This window comes from Varroa jacobsoni, unplaced genomic scaffold, assembly GCF_002532875.2.
Source record: "Varroa jacobsoni isolate VJ856 unplaced genomic scaffold, vjacob_1.0 scaffold_945, whole genome shotgun sequence".
NCBI classification, from domain to species: Eukaryota; Metazoa; Arthropoda; class Arachnida; order Mesostigmata; family Varroidae; genus Varroa; species Varroa jacobsoni.
In genome coordinates, this window is record NW_019213847.1 from 386,801 (window position 1) to 405,658 (window position 18,858).

The 18,858-nt window shown below is 40.3% G+C and overlaps 1 protein-coding gene and 3 long non-coding RNA genes across 4 annotated transcripts; 2 read left to right on the plus strand and 2 right to left on the minus strand.

Moving 5' to 3' along the window:
- The first annotated feature begins 105 nt into the window (after nucleotides 1-105).
- LOC111265229 (uncharacterized) lies at nucleotides 106-1,623 on the plus strand. The gene is made up of 3 exons (XR_002683336.2): nucleotides 106-558; nucleotides 992-1,058; nucleotides 1,414-1,623. It is a non-coding gene; the product is annotated as an uncharacterized LOC111265229 (long non-coding RNA).
- Nucleotides 1,624-1,845: 222 nt separating this feature from the next.
- LOC111265230 (uncharacterized) lies at nucleotides 1,846-6,072 on the minus strand. The gene is made up of 2 exons (XR_002683337.1): nucleotides 5,917-6,072; nucleotides 1,846-4,035 (listed from the first exon to the last, which is right to left on the minus strand). It is a non-coding gene; the product is annotated as an uncharacterized LOC111265230 (long non-coding RNA).
- A 4,034-nt stretch (nucleotides 6,073-10,106) lies between these two features.
- Nucleotides 10,107-18,591, plus strand: LOC111265222 (spondin-1; the record flags this gene model as incomplete). The annotated part of the gene is given in 7 exon segments (XM_022841714.2): nucleotides 10,107-11,716; nucleotides 16,142-16,347; nucleotides 16,613-16,749; nucleotides 16,881-16,938; nucleotides 17,180-17,321; nucleotides 17,751-17,902; nucleotides 18,286-18,591. Coding segments are annotated over 7 exon segments (1,500 nt in total), but the record flags the coding sequence as incomplete, so codon positions are not given.
- On the minus strand, nucleotides 16,816-17,906 carry LOC147752848 (uncharacterized). Its single transcript, XR_015312984.1, has 2 exons — nucleotides 17,768-17,906; nucleotides 16,816-17,288 (listed from the first exon to the last, which is right to left on the minus strand). It is a non-coding gene; the product is annotated as an uncharacterized LOC147752848 (long non-coding RNA).
- Nucleotides 18,592-18,858: the final 267 nt, after the last annotated feature.

Below are 18,858 nucleotides of genomic sequence, written 5' to 3' on the forward strand. Positions count from 1 at the left end.
TCCCGTCTCGTATAGGCAACTGAAAAGACAAAGGCTGTCGAACCTAGACAGGAACAACTGCTGTCTGCTTTTAGCGACACACCTCAGTGATTGGTGATCGCTTTATGGTCACGATCGGAAAGGGGTGCGGAGCACAAACACTCCCAAACGTCTCTTTGAACTGCCGGAGAACTGTGTTAGCTGCATGTGTACAGTGCTCCGCGACAACAATAAGCCAAACACGATAGTTAACGTGAACTGTTTTTCACAGCGTTTTAAAACGAAACAGTGATACAAAACGATGAGCGTAAGGGAGCCAGCGCGATCAAAACAAACCGCCAGCATGAGCAGTCACCGCAGCACTAATGGTACGGATGAAGGTTCGCTAGCAGACGAAATCCTCTTGTGAAACGGAACCGGATTTCTCTTACCTGATTACGAGGATGGCGGTCGCGGGGGGTGGCTGAGCTGGAATACTAATGCTGCCGCTGTTGTTGCTACCGCAACTAAGGGGTGACGGAGCTGTGACGACTGTATGTTGACAGGCCGTAAAAATAGAACAAATTTACCTGGCAGCAGGTAGGAGGCAACATGGCGGGAAACTATAAATACGAAAGCAATTCGAAATTTGTCATAACGCTATTTTTATGTCATAAGCTAATTATAATAAGAAAACCAGTTTATGTTGAAGCATAATAGAAGAAAAAGCTTATGTAAACATATGCTTTAAGTTTCATTGAATCACAATAACGCGCAGGGAGGTTTTCTTTATTCTACTAATTATATTAGTCCAGAATTGTTGATACAAGCTTTAACACAGACTAAACAAGAACAGCTGAAACATGTTTGAGTAGCAAATTATCTACTAGCTCATTTTAGGCATGCTTAATGGGGGGAAACATTTTATACATCGAGTCGAAGCAGGCAAGACTAAATGGAATCACATAAAGTCGATCTGGCTTCTGTTTTCTAAAATTTGCCTTTTTCAAAACAATAACTACTCTTTTTTTAGGTTGCAGATAAGGAACAGAATGATTACGGCATGGTTCAAATTAGCGAACATAGAACGCAGATCGAAAGTAAGTTGTAATAAAATATTCAGGCCGATCTGACAAAGAAATTAGTTTAACTCACTCCTGCTGCTGCGGCGGCGCTTAATGATGTAGGTCGAATGTGTGCGCAGGCTCTTTCCTGTTGTTCCTTCGCTATGGGTCTCATGGTGTCGTAATCGTTTTTCTAATACTTCACTAGGCATTGTCTGTAAAGTAACAGTGAAGTAAAACGGCCTTCCAAAACGGTTTCAATAAATGTGCGCAGGGTTTATTTTGTAGATGCATTTCCTTAGTAAATTATACAACGTATATTTTATTATAAATGCACGTACACTAATGCAATTTACAGTAAATCATATTGCATTATTTTCTTTTTAATTAGACTTGAGCTACGGGACAGCAGTGGAAAAGCGTAAGTAGAATCATCTGCGATAGCAGAGAAGGCGATAGTCGGAACGAAACCAATCAAGTACGGCATTTCGCAAAGCTTCGATCTCTGATTAAATCATCAAGCTACTTTTTGTGAGACAAACGTTTTCTATCATGTGGTATTAAAAATATGATCATAATAAATTTCGAATATTCTCCTGGAGAGATTATTTGTAAAATTTTATTGACAAAATTCAAATTATTGGGAAATGTTAAAACGTGGATACGGCCTACAATTATTAAAGATGTTCTTCGATTAGAAAAATTGAATAATTCAACAACCTTTAGGTTTTCGTGAACAGATTCGGGGGAATGAGAGTAAGGTAGATTTTCAAATTGAACCTCGTGACCTTCAAATGCAATAATTCCACAAAAAAGCTTCCGATTAATTTGTCTTCAAGATGTTATTTCGGGCCTCTTTGGCACATACTTTTATTGAACGTTTTTTCAGTTTAATAGTCATATCACCTACGGCACGGTGGGTAGCTATCCGTTTGGAGCACCTCATATATGGAAAGTATAGTTAAATGTATTTTGCCTAAAGGTAACTCTAGTGCCCTGATGATTATGAACTTGAATAATTTGAAAGACAACTTTTGGCGATGAAACGCGACCATAAAACGGTGGAACACTAAGCCTGGCTTGAAGATGTCGCAATTTAATAAAAGCAGCTAACACATTAGTTATTATCGAAGGATATTTATTCTGGTGCAAGCATTTTCGCATACTCTCCACATGCAGCCGTCTGTACAAAATAAATGAAATAATACTGTTTAAAATGTTCTGAAATTGCTACGCATCGTGTACAAACAGCAAGTCGGATTTTTTTTGTAATTTCATTCTATCTTCTTTCCATTCAAGCTCATATTTGGCAAATGGCGCAACGGCCTCGGGGGCTTTAGCTGACAGTCAACCAAAACAGCTTTCATGCCTCTGCTGTGATTTGCTTCAACGTATTTCAGAATAAACTCTCTCTCTCTCTTACAAACACACACACTTTCTTTTCGCCTCTTTGTGATACGCCGAACCAGTTGCAGCATCTGCATCATGTATAATACAATCGACCCGTCACCGGCAATATATGCAGATTTGTAAGGGATACCATACATACAGAGTGGTAGGGCTATGACGACGTAACTGTGCGTTTCCGTTAAGTCGTTTATGTGCCAATTTTACCGCTGGAACAGGAAGTTTTACAGCCGTAGATACGCGCATGCTTCGTTCGCGAAATTAAAGAAATCGAAATCAAGAGCCTATAGGCATCCAGCTACACAGTTAACAACATTTGGCACTCTAACATTAACCCGCATGCTTATATAATAGCAAATGCAGGTAATAAGAAAAGATTTCAAACTCTAAAAAGTAGAAGAAAACCTTTCTTATCACAGAAATTTAATTATTCCGTTACTCTTTTGGTCAGAGGCGTTCTTCTTATATAAAGGAAGTATCCTACGGATGAGGCTAGCAGCGAATTTTACGAGATCTTAAACACAGGTAAACACTTTGTCCTTTTACCACGGGCCCTGGCTTTCATATTCGGCCCTCTACTCCATCTAATTAAGCACAAAAAAAAAAATGTTAAAAGAAGTACAAAAGTTCCTTCATTGTCCTGCGGCGATCCGTAAGCATGTTCACCTCTTCTTCTTCAACAGATGGCTCTGCTGGTGGATCCTCGCCTGTTCAAATAGTTCCGGCCGCTCGCCCGCCTATTCTCTTGTTTCACTTGTCTTACTAAATGCTTTTGTTACGCTCAGGACCCGCTCCTTTGGCTCAATCTTGACAGCTTCCTCAGCCATGCAACCGCGTAGAGCCCCGTTTATTCGACAGTCAACCGCAGACAGCTAGTGACCGCCAGTGTCTCCTTTGCTACGGGCAAGCTGTGACGACTAATACAGCACTAGCAATGCTTCGAGTCACCCTTAAGTCAGTCTTCAGTTCCTGGGCAGTTCGTCTCAGGCACAACGATGGTGGCAGCGAGGCCCCCCTACCACTGGCAGCGTCTACCCAATACAGGCTGCTCGGCTTGTGAACGAGAAGCAACGATAAAGAGAAAAGGTCATGACAAAAAAAACACTATTATTGGCCTCGTATTCGTCGTCTGTTCGCGAACCATGGTTTGCCCCTATCCTACCCAGTCAACCCGACGGACGATAGGGGCTCAAAATCGCGGCGTTTTCTTAGCTCCAGGCTTCCTGCCTTCAGAACCTTCCTACTTTTGCCTAGTGGATAGGAGCGCGTCATTTTTGCAACTCGAAGACCACGAACACTACAGTCTACCCTGCTGCCATTACCGGCGTTACCACCTTCGCATCGTATCCGTGCCGATTGGTCTTTCGCCAACAGGCAGTTTGTGCACAGCAACGGGTGCTTTCTTTGCCTTTATAATCATAAAAGAGGCGAAAGTCCACAGAGAGTTGGCTGCAGTCTTTTTCTGCGATCATTGTCGGGGTCCTTCTTTTGGACGAACTCAACTTTACGTAGGACAAAACAAAGCAAGACGTCTCGTATCTCGGCTAAGATAGTTACTCCCCATAGATTTGTCGATGTAGCCGAAGCTAATATTAGCACTTGTCACCTGAAAAATGAATAAAAGTTAGTCTTTTGCGTAGAAAAACAAGGCGATATTAATAGTGCAATAACAAGCTGATTTTAAAACAAGATTTGAGCTTACTGCGAAATCGTTCTGATTATTACTTCCTTAGAAACGATGTACTAGAAGGCAAGCTTCGCATACTCCATACAAAAACTATACAAAATACTTCCAATTTTTCTATCGATTAATTTCAATATTTGTCGTTTATTAATAGTGCGCTCTGGAAGCAGGTCATGAGAGATGAGAGTAATATAATGACATTATCAAAAGTAAAACGTTTACTTTTCAAGAATAACGCAGTAAATGACGACCACGAGCTGGGCGTAGTTGTTTTGTCGACTGCTATGCTACAAGATTTGGACATATAAAATATCGTTCAGCTGCAGTTCAGCCATCGAACAGCTCCTCTAACCAAATCCGCAGCCATGGTGGTCAATTCAGTCTTTCTCAGACTAGAAATTAGATGCTTTCTTTATAAATTAGCTCGATATATACATTGACTCATATATATATATTACCCGAAAATGTTACTACCTAGATTACCTATGAAAGCATTAAAATTTTCTTTGATGAAGCTGCTTTCTATATGATTTGCCTTTTATCGCCTTAGTTCGAGAATTTGAGAGGGTCTAAGCTCTGGAGCAACCACAGAAGGTCAACCCTAATCGACACTGCTTCTAGTGTAACTTACCCGAAAGTTAAATTCATTCTAATCATTTGCAACAGTATTTATATAAGCATGGTTTCGCTATGAATTTCTCGTATGATATGTAGGTAAAGATTATTATGCGCTTAATAAGAAAATCGTACGTTGCGATGCGCGACATAGTTTGATCTGTGTAAAGGAATCTACGTTTCATTCCATTTCAACAGCCTGTGGATTGTTTGATATTTTTAGAAAATATTTAAAAACAAGTTGCCATTTTTTCTCCTAAAAATCCATTGTTTTGATCTATTAACATGTACTTGTGATGTGTGTGATAAACAAATATAAACTATGTTACGGTTACGGCATTGAGCAAATCAGCCTGCTATGGACGTCATTCGAAATGTACGAACGGTAAACGAAAATGACGTCACTTAGTGATCGACAATTCACAGTCTGTTTCGCTGGCACTCAACATTCAGGCTTCATAGATCGGTGCAGGTCACACGCCCGGCACGTTTACCAGTGAAGCGCATGCACGTCAAGCCTTTGCCCGTCGGCGATTCCAAATAGAGTGCGTCGTTACATAGAAATATCCGCGCTTAAGTTCCTGCCGTCTAGATAAGACTTATAATAAAAACACTTTTGGTTTTTTGCCGCTTTCTTCTGTTGATTGCAGCAGAAGCAGCAGAATGACAGCGTTACGACGGGAATATAGCGATACGATCGTGGGAAAATTATCATTAAGAACAGTGACAGGCCAAGAGCCAACTAAACGAACACGGGTTAGTCGGTCAGGCAAGAGAAACAATACGAAATGCACGACGTCGTATTCTACCATCGTGCCTGCCCATAGCTTAGGCCTGCTATGAAGTAGCTAATACGATACATATAGTAGAAATTTACCAGATGAAAAAGATTTACTTAAAGTGGAGTAATCTGCTTGATTTGGAAGGATTCGTAGCGCATTACTGCGTATAATGGCATTGTGTACTGATTTAAAATTATTTTTACGTCGTCCTTACGTTACCCAGCAAATTTGAGTGGGTAACGGACGCATAACACAACAAAGGCCAAAAAACGTCCTAGCCCAAAATAGAGCTTAAGGCGACGTTTTATCATATAGCCTTAAATATAACTGTACTTACATGATTAGTTTATTCAGAATCTTAACTTGTATTGTGATGCTATTCCATTTAGAAAACAATTGCTAATACCTTCAATACTTGACTGATGGCTTGAGACAACCGAGATGCGCGAAGTCGCTTCTGCTCGACGGTTCCTAATTCATCCCGTCAGTCGATCGAACATAAGCGTTCGGGTTCCTGCATTCCCATTAGAATTTTATACACCTCGGGAGCGAGGCTATCCTTATGCAGCTCACGAATTATAATCGTGTATAGAAGCTACCCGACGATATACGAAAAAAACGTAAAAAAGATACTTGACTCCTATGGGAAGTAGAAGTGTAGCAGCAGTGAATGATTTAATCTGTTTCTACCAACACGTAACAGCATCGATGCAGTGACCGGAATCAACGACGCCTTCCTCTAATCTATACTATTATTAACTAAAGATCCGGATTATAAAAGCTCAAAGACGAGCGGTGCATTGGTTGGTAACTATTATAGTGCACTAAATTGAACCATTGCTAGGAACCTGTATACTATTTCAGGAGCAGAAGCATCATATCCCAACGGTGAGTACAAACATTTAATTCGTCACTTGAAAGAGCCTCTACATCATGCGGCACGTCGTAACGATCACCTCGACATAAGTCGTCACAAATAGGTATGGCTTTGATCCATTGATTATCCTCATTTGAAGGCCGTGCACTGACAGGTTCCTCTGGCTGTATGCAGCTATCGTACGTCCGTACTCCTTATGGCATACACTACTTGATTCTATACATAAAACGAAGCGATTCTGAGAACTTATTCGCACAGAGAAGACAGCCAACAATGCCAAATAAAAATAAAAATTGGAAAAAACAATTCATGGAAAGTTCTACAGATACAATAGCTCTACATTAAGTATCTTAACTTGTAGCTCGTGTGCGCATGGTTTACACACCGCTACATCATTTGCAAAGTGCAAATTATGTTAGCATATTCAAAACATGTCACAATCAATTTCAGTTTGTCACTTGTATGTTGGCAGGTGGGGGGAGCTAGTGCTCTAGGTCCATACTCAGAGTCGATGGGCTTACCGGAAGGATACACTGCGCCTAGGGATTTCCATTGTAAATTTCCAGTTAACCTTGAGTCAAAGCTTCATCCGTCAAAAACGTAGCTCGTTGGACCCCATGCCTCAATGATTTCTCACTTGTCTGAAGCCTCGCTTTCATACCGACCCTGAATGTCCCGTCTCTAAATTAACGCAAGAAAATATCAGCTTCAATCATATACTACCGTTCCATATTGTTGGCCTGAACTGGGCAATATTTTTATCACCAACCACATGCGTACGTGCTCGCAGGAGAGCCTTCATATACGGCAGGGGTATTTCAAACACGAAGGATGAAGAAGCTCAAATCAATCAAGATTCATATATTTTCAAACCTCTCACTCTCCACTCTGCGTCCCATAGTTGAACGATTTCCAGAATGACGATACAGCACAATACCGGACGACCGATAAAGTTTCGATAATTCTACTGTTTTTTGGAACTGTAGGTCGGTAGAACAAATAGGAGGCGAGGCCGGTGCAATGAAGGTGAGGTTAGTGCTAAAGTTGATTGCGTCTTGAAAACGTAGTCTACCGATGACCCGATTGATTGGGTTCGTGCCCGATGATGTGAAATTAGAGCTAAGTAACAGTTGGGTAAGTGTTTGCATCTCGCATAATTCAACGTTGTCAAGTTATCACGCAATGCATTGGGTACGAGATTCATCCATGAACCTCTCACTCGATGTCGACTGCGGTTGTACAGAGCGAGTTACTCGTCGCTAACGATTATTTTGCAAACGACTTTAAACAAATATACGAACCAAAATGTATCGTCTGCTATATACGTGGCGATAGAACGTACCGCGTATCGGAAATCTACAAATAGGCTTTATTATCTTTGTTAGGCTGGAAAATCTTGCAGCATCCTGTGTTGAGCAGGTTTTAGAGATGTAAAGACGTTTCTAAATTTTTACGAAGATACTTGCCACATCCGATTCGAGTTTCAAATTTAAAGCGACATAAAGAGTGAAGGGATAATTTTTTTCAGTCTTTTATTTTATCTTTCTGAGTGGCCCTACTTCTTAGAAAATCACCGAGGCACTGCAAAAACAGTTTCAGACCTGTTTCGACTGATCTATTTTACGGTTACTATATATTTGCGGCGATCTTTCTGCAGTACTTTTAACGTCCGTATATATATATATATATATATATATATATGTATTTTTTCTAATTCATATTTGTTCAAAATTCAACGCTGCGACGAGGAAGATAAGTAATATTTATACATTAGATAGGAAAGTTTTTGCCGTTTACAATAATTTGAATATCATGTTTGTTACAACACGAGGATTATTGCAAGATACCTTTCATTAAAACTAATTAAAAGTACGATAAGTAAAAGTGGTCGTCAACTTATTTGTTTCAAAAGGAAAATTGTATTAAATAAATTTTTTTAACTATCAATTCGTGGAGGTAAATTTATGATTAATGCAATGTTGGTCCTGTTTAACTTGTTCTTTTTTACTCTAGCCCCATTAAACGTGTATTAGACGAAAGGCAAAAAAAATTCTTTAGAAACATACCCCTTTTTTTTAATGATTTTTAAATATAAAAAATCGTTTGCATACATGATTGCGTAAGTAATACAGGTTGGAACACGCTGGCGTTAATTTTACATTAACTTCGTCCCCTGTTAAGTCCAGAGCGAGTTAATGTAAAGAGAAACCAATGGCCTCATTGCAGAAAAAATATTATTTTTCATTAACTTAAATACATTCATACACGTGTCTGACATATTCTATGGACGTTTTGAGCTTCAATACCACGCAGATATTTATAGACGAGAACCAGATGAAAAGGCATCTTCACCAAATTCCATCAGGGAGAGGATCAACCCACTACATTTAATTAAAAATTAGTAAACTGTATTACTTATTTATTACGTAGAGTATTTTTCAAAGAACAATGCAATGTCGCACAATAAATGTCTAGTCCACTGCAGGTATGATTTTTATTTTCTCTACTTGCTGCCCACCTCAAATCTCATTGAAATTTAAGGTAACAATAGTGAATCAGTGGTAATTGGACAGCTCTTGAATACACTGAGTGAGATCAATGTAGCATTTAAGGTATTGAGAACGATTCTACTATTAGCCCCTCGGCATTAAGGTAAAGCTGACAATTCAGCTTTGCTTTTGGTCGTGGCATACGGGGCGCAGCAGGCGTTGCGCCAAAAATTGTGACGGTCTGAACTTCAATAGGCCCGAAAGAACTCTCTGTCCCCTCGGCTAGTGGTAAATGTTAACGGGTGGAGTCTAGTGACTGGCCAATTGAGTTAAGATAGTGAGAGAAAATGGTTTTAGTGAAGAGAGCTTATCCCGATAGGAATCTTCATAGGCGCCGCGCCGATGATCGAAGATGGATGTTTGAGAACAGTACTTATACAAGATATTTAGCTCACTACCCATTCTGAATCGGATTTTGTCGCTGGGTGCCCTATACACAACCGGTATCTGCCAAATTTCGCACTGGATTATTATAATAAAGTTTTTCGACAAAAGAACTAGAGGACGTTGGTATGTATGAGCGGTCGTGAGACATATTGAAATTCAATTCGGGTGCAATAAAAAAGCTTATTACTTATTGAAAGGTTTCAACTTAGACGACAAAGAAGGCTATATTATGGTGTTTTTTTTAGAAACAAGATTCATACGCATCTACTTAGTGTCATAAGTGAAATTTCCACCTTGCTCACTTCGTCGTGCTATCCGCTCTAGTAACATCTGTACAGTCTACCTAATACAAATATATACGACTTACCTGCATTTGCTTCTTTCAAATGCATGGGATGAATGGCTGTTTATGTCCGGTTTTAGGCAACATTCAATGGGTCCTATATTTACCTGCTAATCGTACGTACGCTTTGTGGTCTAGGTTCGAACCAATAGAGCATAGACAAGCAGACTTTGTTTCAGTCAGCCAGTCAACTGTCTGATAGAATGGCGATGCCGGACGTAAAAACTCGAAACGTAGAGGTAACATTCATCTAAATTGTATTGCAGGTTCCACGCAAACTAGGTTTTCTTACTCAAATAATGTTGCGCATGAAATAATGGATCATTAAAGATCATTTTGTATATATCTATATATATACGCGTTTCTTGCAAATCTCTTAAGGATGATACAAAGTACCAAATAAAATTCATATGTATCTTTAAGACATACGGAACCAATTTTCCTCCGTGCACGGCTTTGCCGGAAAATTCAAATATTTGTTTAAATTCAGTATGTTATAGCGCCGAGTGCTACCCTATCAATTATATCGAACGCTTATCCATCTGAGTATTTTTGACTATTTTTGCATCACTAACAATTACCTCTGTCTTGTCTTCGTCTGTGCTAGAAAAAATCGTAAGCACATAAAACGGTTGCGTTCGGTTAATATAAGTAGGTAGAGGAAATTTTCTTCAAATTTCCACAGGTAGTCTGGTCGGTTAGTTTCCATAGGTAACTGGTCGATTTATCAAAAGTCTATAGAGCTTAAATATATTCAGAATTCCTTCCATATGACACACACACCAATGCTTGAGTATGACTACTAGTGCAGGTAAATGTAAAAGTAAAAGAAGAAATGTTTGTTAAATTTTCTATTAAGTACAAACTCAGTATCTTTTGCTGACTTTTTGATTATAATTGTCTCATTGTCCGAGTGACTGTGAAGGAGATAGAATGCGCAAACTAACATGAGCATCCGGCGAGGGCTTGGAAAGGGTGGTCTTAAAAGAAAGGGTAGTCCTCTTCGTAGAAGCCCTCGAGCAAAGTCAATGGTAGCGGCAACGGCGCACGTGTGCTGAACACGGTTATAGCATACATTTAAGGTAGAGAAGAGGTAAGAGGTGCGCCAGAACCGTTGGTCACCTGTAAGCGGCACCTGCAAACGACAAAGGCAACAAACCAACAGCCTATTACAAATTAAGTATCAGGTGCAATTTTTTTCTTAAAAAGGTGCAACGATAACTGCGAAGACTTCAATGGATAAGTTCCCTTCGCGTGAACTATTACCTAGTTGTGAATTTTTACTAGCTGAGTGTGAAATGCACCGCCAGCCTTCGGTGTCTGTGAAGCGCGAATAACATTTGGATGGTAAATTTTACCGCAATAACTGTTCGACATATAAGATGCCTTTATCAATATGTGCATGTGTTATGTGACGAGGAAATCTACCAGAAGGAATAAAGAAAGCGTTTGTTCAGAATTTGTTTTAAGACATCCTGTAACAAAACGTTCGCTAAAGGGTTATTCGTGATCAGACAATTCAATTAAGCAAACTGCCCCTAATAACTGGAAATGATGGGTGTAGCAAGGGATAAACACCTCTTAACTTCCGGATACTTGCCGACTCTTAGAAGTGGCTTGTATAAGAACGCGATGTTAAATTTGTACTTCGTCCTGGCGTTCGTCACCATCATTTTACTTGACCCTCAAGCGTTGACTGTTTCGGTAGCTAAGTCGGCTGGGAGCACAACCGCGCACACATCCTTTCACTCAGATGCAATATCGAGGAACTACCAAGCCCGAGCCCGTCCTCTGATTACTCTTAGCTCAGGAGAGTATGATAATACGGAAGGCGGGGAAACTTCGAGTCGGGATAGTGACCATTACGGTGATGAGGAGGAGTCTACGTCGACAGGCAGATCGTTTAGCTTAGAAGACTGTGCCCGTTTGTTGACAAGCACAGCACCTCCGGACTCTGGCGTGACCAGTTCGCGCACCATCGGCGGTGGTGGATTCGCAATTCGTATTGCAGGGATGCCAACGAAATACCTACACGGTGAAAGTTACACAGGTAAGGATAGCAAAGTACAGTGTCACTTTGTCTCAAAACTTACTAACGCATGCACCGGTGTACAGATTCGTGGAAAAAAACAAGGTTGCTCCATGCTGCTGTATCATACGACGCGCTGAAGTGCGAAACGTAACTTCGTACTATTAAGGCCGACCACAGTTCCACGTAAAAATACTCTAGTTGCTATCGCCAGAATAATTGAATTACTCAATAGCTCAACTGTCAACTCTAATTTTCCCTGTACCACTGTTCATCGGTGGGAGGAACATGTACTCTAACCGACGAGGTATTGTCGAATTATATTTCTCTAGTTTTATGCAAACTGTAGTAGAACAGTAAATCATTATTTTAAAGTGTTGATTTAAAAAAAAAAAAAAAAAACGTGATTTTTTATTGCTGTTACATAGACTTCAGACGCTACCGAAAATGCTAAGCAACGCAATACGGAAATGCAACCGAAGTAGAAACTTAAACTTTTATCGTTATACATCGGTATATTATGCTGGTAATGGGAATGATAAAGGCATTATTTGAACACTGTTATATTGGTTGAACGTGATAAGGATATTACTGGATTAGGCTTATACCGAATTTTGGGTAAATAGCTTTCAAAAAACGGAATATGGTTTCTTTGTAATAGCTGCGTTTCTATTAAATGTGCCTAAAAAATAACTGTATGAATTATGAATGTACTATAAAGATGCAGTCCTAAAGTATGGGCGTGAATGCAAGTAAATATCTATTTAATGAGACACAGGCCTAATTAGGAGTCCCAGTGGTATTTAAAGTTTCCGTTAGTGTTCGTAATTGAGGACCACGATTTATAAACCCGCTCAGCTGAGGTAATTGAACTTAGCGAACATAGTTGTTTGTCTCTTATCTAAAAATCTCTTAAATTTATACGATACTGGGTTTAGGAAAGCACTAGCCAGAGGAACTAACTAGAAGACACCTTTTTTTCAAGCGAATTGTGAGACCCTCTTAAGGACCTGTAAGGACAATATAAGGGAACGTTGTATTTATTCTGCGAACAAATAGTAAATTAAAATAAAACGCTATTGAACGAGTTCAACGTACCAAAAAAGGTTGAGTCAATGAAACACAATGGCCAATTCTCCTGCGCGAAAGAAAAGCACGAACTGTAACAGAAGCTGTACAAGGCTCAATGTTAACAAACCACTTAAGTTACCTTCACAAAACGGGAACCGAGGGTAAAGTGTTCCGCCATAAAAACCGCAGCTCGACAAGTTCAATATACGACTAAGTTTTTCGCAGTTCGGAAACGTTCACTAAAATACAGGCATAAAAAAAACGTTAGCCTAGGCTACTCTGTCGCGATAGACGTGTTTGAAGTTCAGATCACCGATATTGTTTTTTTTTTCAAGGCAAGCAAGATCTACATAATGTTGGAAATTACATTTGCCCCGGAAAGTAGTCCTGTTGTGGCGAAATTTACGTGTATGGAGAAAGTATATGGAAAAAAAGTCCAGTGGTAACTGCTTTTTAGATGTAGCAATTTTTCGGAGAAATCGAACCAGTGTGAAGTGTCCAGATCTCTATGCGTTTAGTAAAACCTTTATTGGATTAAAAGAACGTACAGAACAAATCGATGACAGGAGGGCTATTCTGTTATGTCATCCTATTTAACAAATGCGCCTTTGAAGGATATCGAAGAAAATAGGTCATTTACAGCTTTTACACATGAACTTAACATCAGCAAATGTATAATGCACATTTCTGGGCTTTTTATAGATCTCACCTATTTCTGCCTAATAATCAAAATATCAAAACACCGCTACAAAGAAGATCGCCTGTGTTCATTTTTCTTAAATAATAATAACTAGTTTCTATCGTTAATGTTCTAGTAACTTGCAATCAATTTTGAAGCTTTCGTTGTCACGATACTATGGAAAAGCGGGTTTCAAGATGAGTAGACAAACAGTCTGTAGCAGGAAAGGAGGTAATTGTAACTACGAGTTTTTCCAAGGTCCATCGAGTGATCGGTTTCTACCGGGGCGGGGGCTTTAAAACTATCTCGTATAATACTGCTTAGACTTTGGTAACTTGAGGGACTTATGCTCGACACCAACTGAACCTTGCAACCAAAAGCACACATGTCATAATGTTTAATGTTAGCCTCTAAATCCTTACAGATACCGTAATGATTCAATACTGAGATTATTGTTGTTATTAGGGTTATATAATTTTATATATAGTAGTTATAATTTTCGCATACATAGGTAATGTTGTGAATTAAAGAGCCGCATTTTTCCCGAAAAAATAAACAGTGCTTTCCGCCGGTCACATAGCGGTTACTTTCTTTGATACGGCTTGACGCCGGCAATCTTATAGTGGCTCTATCGTGCTTAAACCAATCACACAATAGGTTTTTTCTACATTTTTTTATGCCTGTTTTTCCTTGTCCGGCACCAAACTCGCAGGGAGAACCCAAATGAAGTCCATCTACGTAGGCAAGGAAACTCCACCCCGCCCGGCGAATGGCCATCTTAGTAAACACAGCATTAGCAGTAATGGTCACCGTAGGCTACCAAATATGAAATATCCGTTATTGCACCCCGGTCGGCGAGCACGCGTTGTCCATCCTCCCTTCACTGTAACTAGCTGACTGGCTTCTCCGCGTTACTTTTTCTGATGATGAGAGACTTTTACAGCGGTGGTAGGGGGTTTATTTCATTGACCCGACTATCTGTCTCTCTGTCTCCGAGGATGCGACGAGCTAGATGATGAAGCGACGTGAGCTGCGGATCCCGAACGCGCGTGGGAGTGGCTCTGTAATGGCGTGGTCAGATGGGGGCGCGTCGTCTCGCATGGGAACCTTCCTCGAATACGTTATTCTTTGGACAAGCACAAACGCATGGCTATCTATCTAAAGCAGCCGCCTCCCTCCACGGGACGGGCGAGCTATCACCGACAAACACGCACTCATGTACGGCTTTCGCTGCGTCCAACCTGACAACCACTACCGTTGACTTCCATGAACAACAACAGTCCGGTTCTAAGCGCAAAGACCCGATACACGGCCACCGTCGAGCCACAAATAAGGGAGAAATAAACGAGTGAAAAAATATAGAGTGCGCGTATGAGCACAAATCCAATTATCTAGCAGATTTATATTTAAGTTGTTTCTTCGGCCCCGATGATCGCTGGTGTTTAACTTAAGAGACTCAGATAAAAAAAATTGTCTGGAACTCGAAGATGTATACTTTCTTAGTACATAATAATGCATTCTAACCAGTATAGATTAGAAACCAAAAACTTAGAAGCTTCAGCAATTTTTTTCTATTTCGAATCCTGCTCATTCATTGCAACTGTAAGCTGATAGTGCCTAAGCTTAAGATCTGAGTATGGTTTAGGGGAAGTTGAACTCGACGATCTGAACTTGTATTTCAATGAAACTATCTAACATGAATTAGAAGCAGAGCAAGGCTTTTATTTTGTGGGTATAACGTACAAATACAACTATACAAACGTTTTCAACGTAAGTCTGGTCGCGTAGAAGGGTATTGACTCTTATATTTCCCAATAACTGTGCTATTGAAATATCAGAGTTAATGGTGAGATGCAAGGAAAAAATTGATGGTCATAGGGCAACAACTGGATCGGGCGCATCTCGAGCTCTAGAACTTTGAGACAACGATTCTCAAAGTAGATCGTTTCGGGGAAACCCTGCTCCTATTATGCGTATCTGGGTAGTCTTTTTGCTACCGACAATGCCCTTGGGCAGGTTTCACCTGCGTCTTGTTTATGATATAAACGAATAAACTTTTTAGGTTTTTATTCATTCGGTGCATGCCTGCGGTGCAGGGGCATTCCCACTGGGGAACGTATGAAAATAGCATAAGCAAAACATTCTCAGAAAAACAAGTTGAAATGAAGTTATGGATCATTGATAATTCACTTATTACGGTCTTGTACTATACTTAGTATGTTAATGGAATAACGTGCCTGCCTGGTAGCCGATACTTCGTGGGTCCAAGGTCGGGTCAGATCATAGAAAATACTTAATGTTATGATGAATCACGGCAAATTTGCCGAAATCAAACAGACCCTAGTATACGGGTCTTACTTCCATTTCGATTCCAACTATTGCAGTTCTAGTACCTCTGTGAAGTCAAACTGGCAGGCTCCACGAGCATGCCAAACTGTTAGAAATGGCCTAGCTATTGTTGGGCCTCCATCGGTAATAGGAAAAAAGTTTAGCGGGGTTCGATCTGAGATGCTAACGTTACGACGTTATCGTTTGCTGCTCGGAAGTGAGTTTAACTGATAACTTTGAGATAACACGATTTATAGAGAACAACGCACGGAAACCTTTATTACATTTTCCTAGCATTTTGATAGAGCTATTGTAGGGGCTATGGCGACATAGCTGACCTTTCGGCTAAAGCAAATTTTCTGTCTCAGTATTACTTCAAGCACCTCCTGAATATAGCAATTCTCCACCGCGACGTTTCATTGGATTTACGCTGTTGCTGAGCGCCGGATCAGACGACCATCACTCAGCACGCCACCGAGGCCGGAGCGTGACAGATATTAAAAGGCGCATTTCACACCGCGCAGCTTCCATGGAACACCCCCGGCGAGCTCAGGACATTGTCGGTGCTTTCCAGGTAAATGGTACATTGAGCAGAATTTGTTGCCGGTACGTGTATACATGGACGCATTAAGCGTGCTAAATATGTGAAGCATTTTCAAAATGTATGTGTACTATGTGACAGGGGTCAGGGTTTAATGATGTAGAAAAAAATAAACTAGGTAATTTTATCTCGTGGATTTTCACTGATGTAATTGACATTATTAATTATGGGCTGTCATCATATTAGTGCTTTTATATATTATACTGTTCAAAGTAGATTTTTCTACATTGTACTATAGACGTTCGGGGATGCGTTATCACGTCTTTTGTCGGATGACTGCGGTCACGTGGTTAATGCTGCATCTTCAGTCCCAAAAAGCGAAGTGAGCGTGATATGGACGGCGCCGCCTATTGGCGCTAGCTGCGTGATTTTTAGGTGAGAGAGGGTGACGCTGTACCAGACAATAATGCAAGTATATAATCATTTGTCTACAAATAGATCTTTTTCTATCTACTTGTTTATTATAGACTACTGTTTGTGTTATTATCATCTGGTTTGCGTTGCAGCGCCACCGTTATCGAGTCGCCGGAAACTTGGTTTGCAGACGATAACGAACTAACAAAGGTATCATAGCACTTTCTGCATGCAAAAATGCGTCAGTTGTACGCAATCCGACATTGGGCATTTTCTTTTACCTGGATCTAGGAAACAAATTACGAATTATCCTGTAGATTCCATGTACATATAGCCGAACGTCTAACACTTCACGAAATACACAATACTATTAATACAATACATAATATTTACTGATTGAGCTCGATTGGTCGCGACAGTTTGATCTAATGGTTCATTTTCATATAATTAGGAGCTGTGTCCAGAAGAGCGTGAAGACGAGGACGTTCAGCCACCCCTCTTGGCTGAGTGCTGCGCTTGTGATGAAGCTAAATACGAGCTCATTTTTGAAGGACTCTGGTCTAAAAACACACATCCAATAGGTTATCCAGAGAGTAAGTGTTGGGTTTTTTGTAAGTACACCACGCGAACCTTACGTTTTAGAATTTCTTCTTGATTTAGCTATGATATGTGCTATCCCATACTTACCGGAATACTTGATATGTCGTTCTATCAACATCTATCTGCGAGCATCTGTTAGTGTTGGAAGGTCAAAGGTGATGAACAGAGTTGTCCATTTGCTTAAAACATACGTATATCTCATTCTAACAACATATAAATTAAAGGTTAGCCCCTAACTCATTACGACAGAACAAGCTACTCGTTAAGGGAATAGGACAAGCTACACTGTGTTCCTCCATTTTCTATTCAAGTCCATGCAATACCACGTTCTATTGATGCGTACTGTCGTTACGTTTCGAGCACTAAAGCGATGAGAATAGGATCTAGCCTGCTTAACGTGTAGCTATTAACTATTTTCACAGACGCATGGTTAACATACTTTTCGGATATAATCGGTGCTTCACATGCGGCCGACTTTCGGATGTGGCAATACGGAGGTCCTCCGTCAGATGGCGTTCGCAGCGTGGCTGAACAACGCTCAACCAGTAGGCTCGAGGCCGAGCTTAAAGCGCAGGTACATTAGGATTGATTGCGTGAAGCATTCTCGAAAATGATCTGTCTAAACATCAGTAACCAAATTTTTTGCGAAATATATTTGGGGCTTAAATTTAATAATTAGATGTTAGTGTTGATAAATAAACAATTTGCCTCACTGGCTAACTGGCTTTCATCAATCTCTTCATTTTTCTTATATCATTTCGAATACACAATTTAATATATAGTGAGCACCCTATGTTATATGTAATCCTAAGTCACTCGTTCAAAAATAAACTCGCCAATGGCAAACGTCGCATCTCAGTAGTGGTCTGATTATTTTTTGTTGCTAAAGTAATTAAACTTAAATAAAAGTGCTCATCTATCAAACATGAGTAAGTAGCTGATATTTTTTGCCTCTAGTCAGGAAAAATCCGGACAATAATTAAGGCTCGCGGTTTATGGCATCCAGCAGCAACCGATGGCGGACGGACGTTTGCTGTGTTCCGTGTCGACCGACGTCATCATGTCGTGTCAGCGCTCTCAGCCCTTGGACCTCCCTCGGCTCACACCCCCTCCTGGCTAGTGGGAGTAAGCGCTCTCGAACTTTGTCTCCGCAACTGTTCTTGGGTTGCATCAAAGACCATGAATCTCTACCCATGGCATGCGGTAGCAACGACGCCAGGAGTCAGCGGTGATACCGAAGAATCGACACATCCTATAATCATGGTCAGTCAACCTGTTGTCGCCAATTTATCACCTTATCATTCTACAGTTGTTCCATCTCAGTGACATGATACAGAAGACATATAGTAAGGAAAACAGAATATAAAAAATACCTAAAAGGAGGGATTTCATAGAATAAAGATGCGATGACATAGTGACTAACCTATTCAATCCTCTTACAGACCATTCTATATCGATGCGTTGAATATAGATATTAGTTATGCGTTTTTCTTTTTTTTCGTTTGTTTCTGCTGGGCATATCCCTTATAT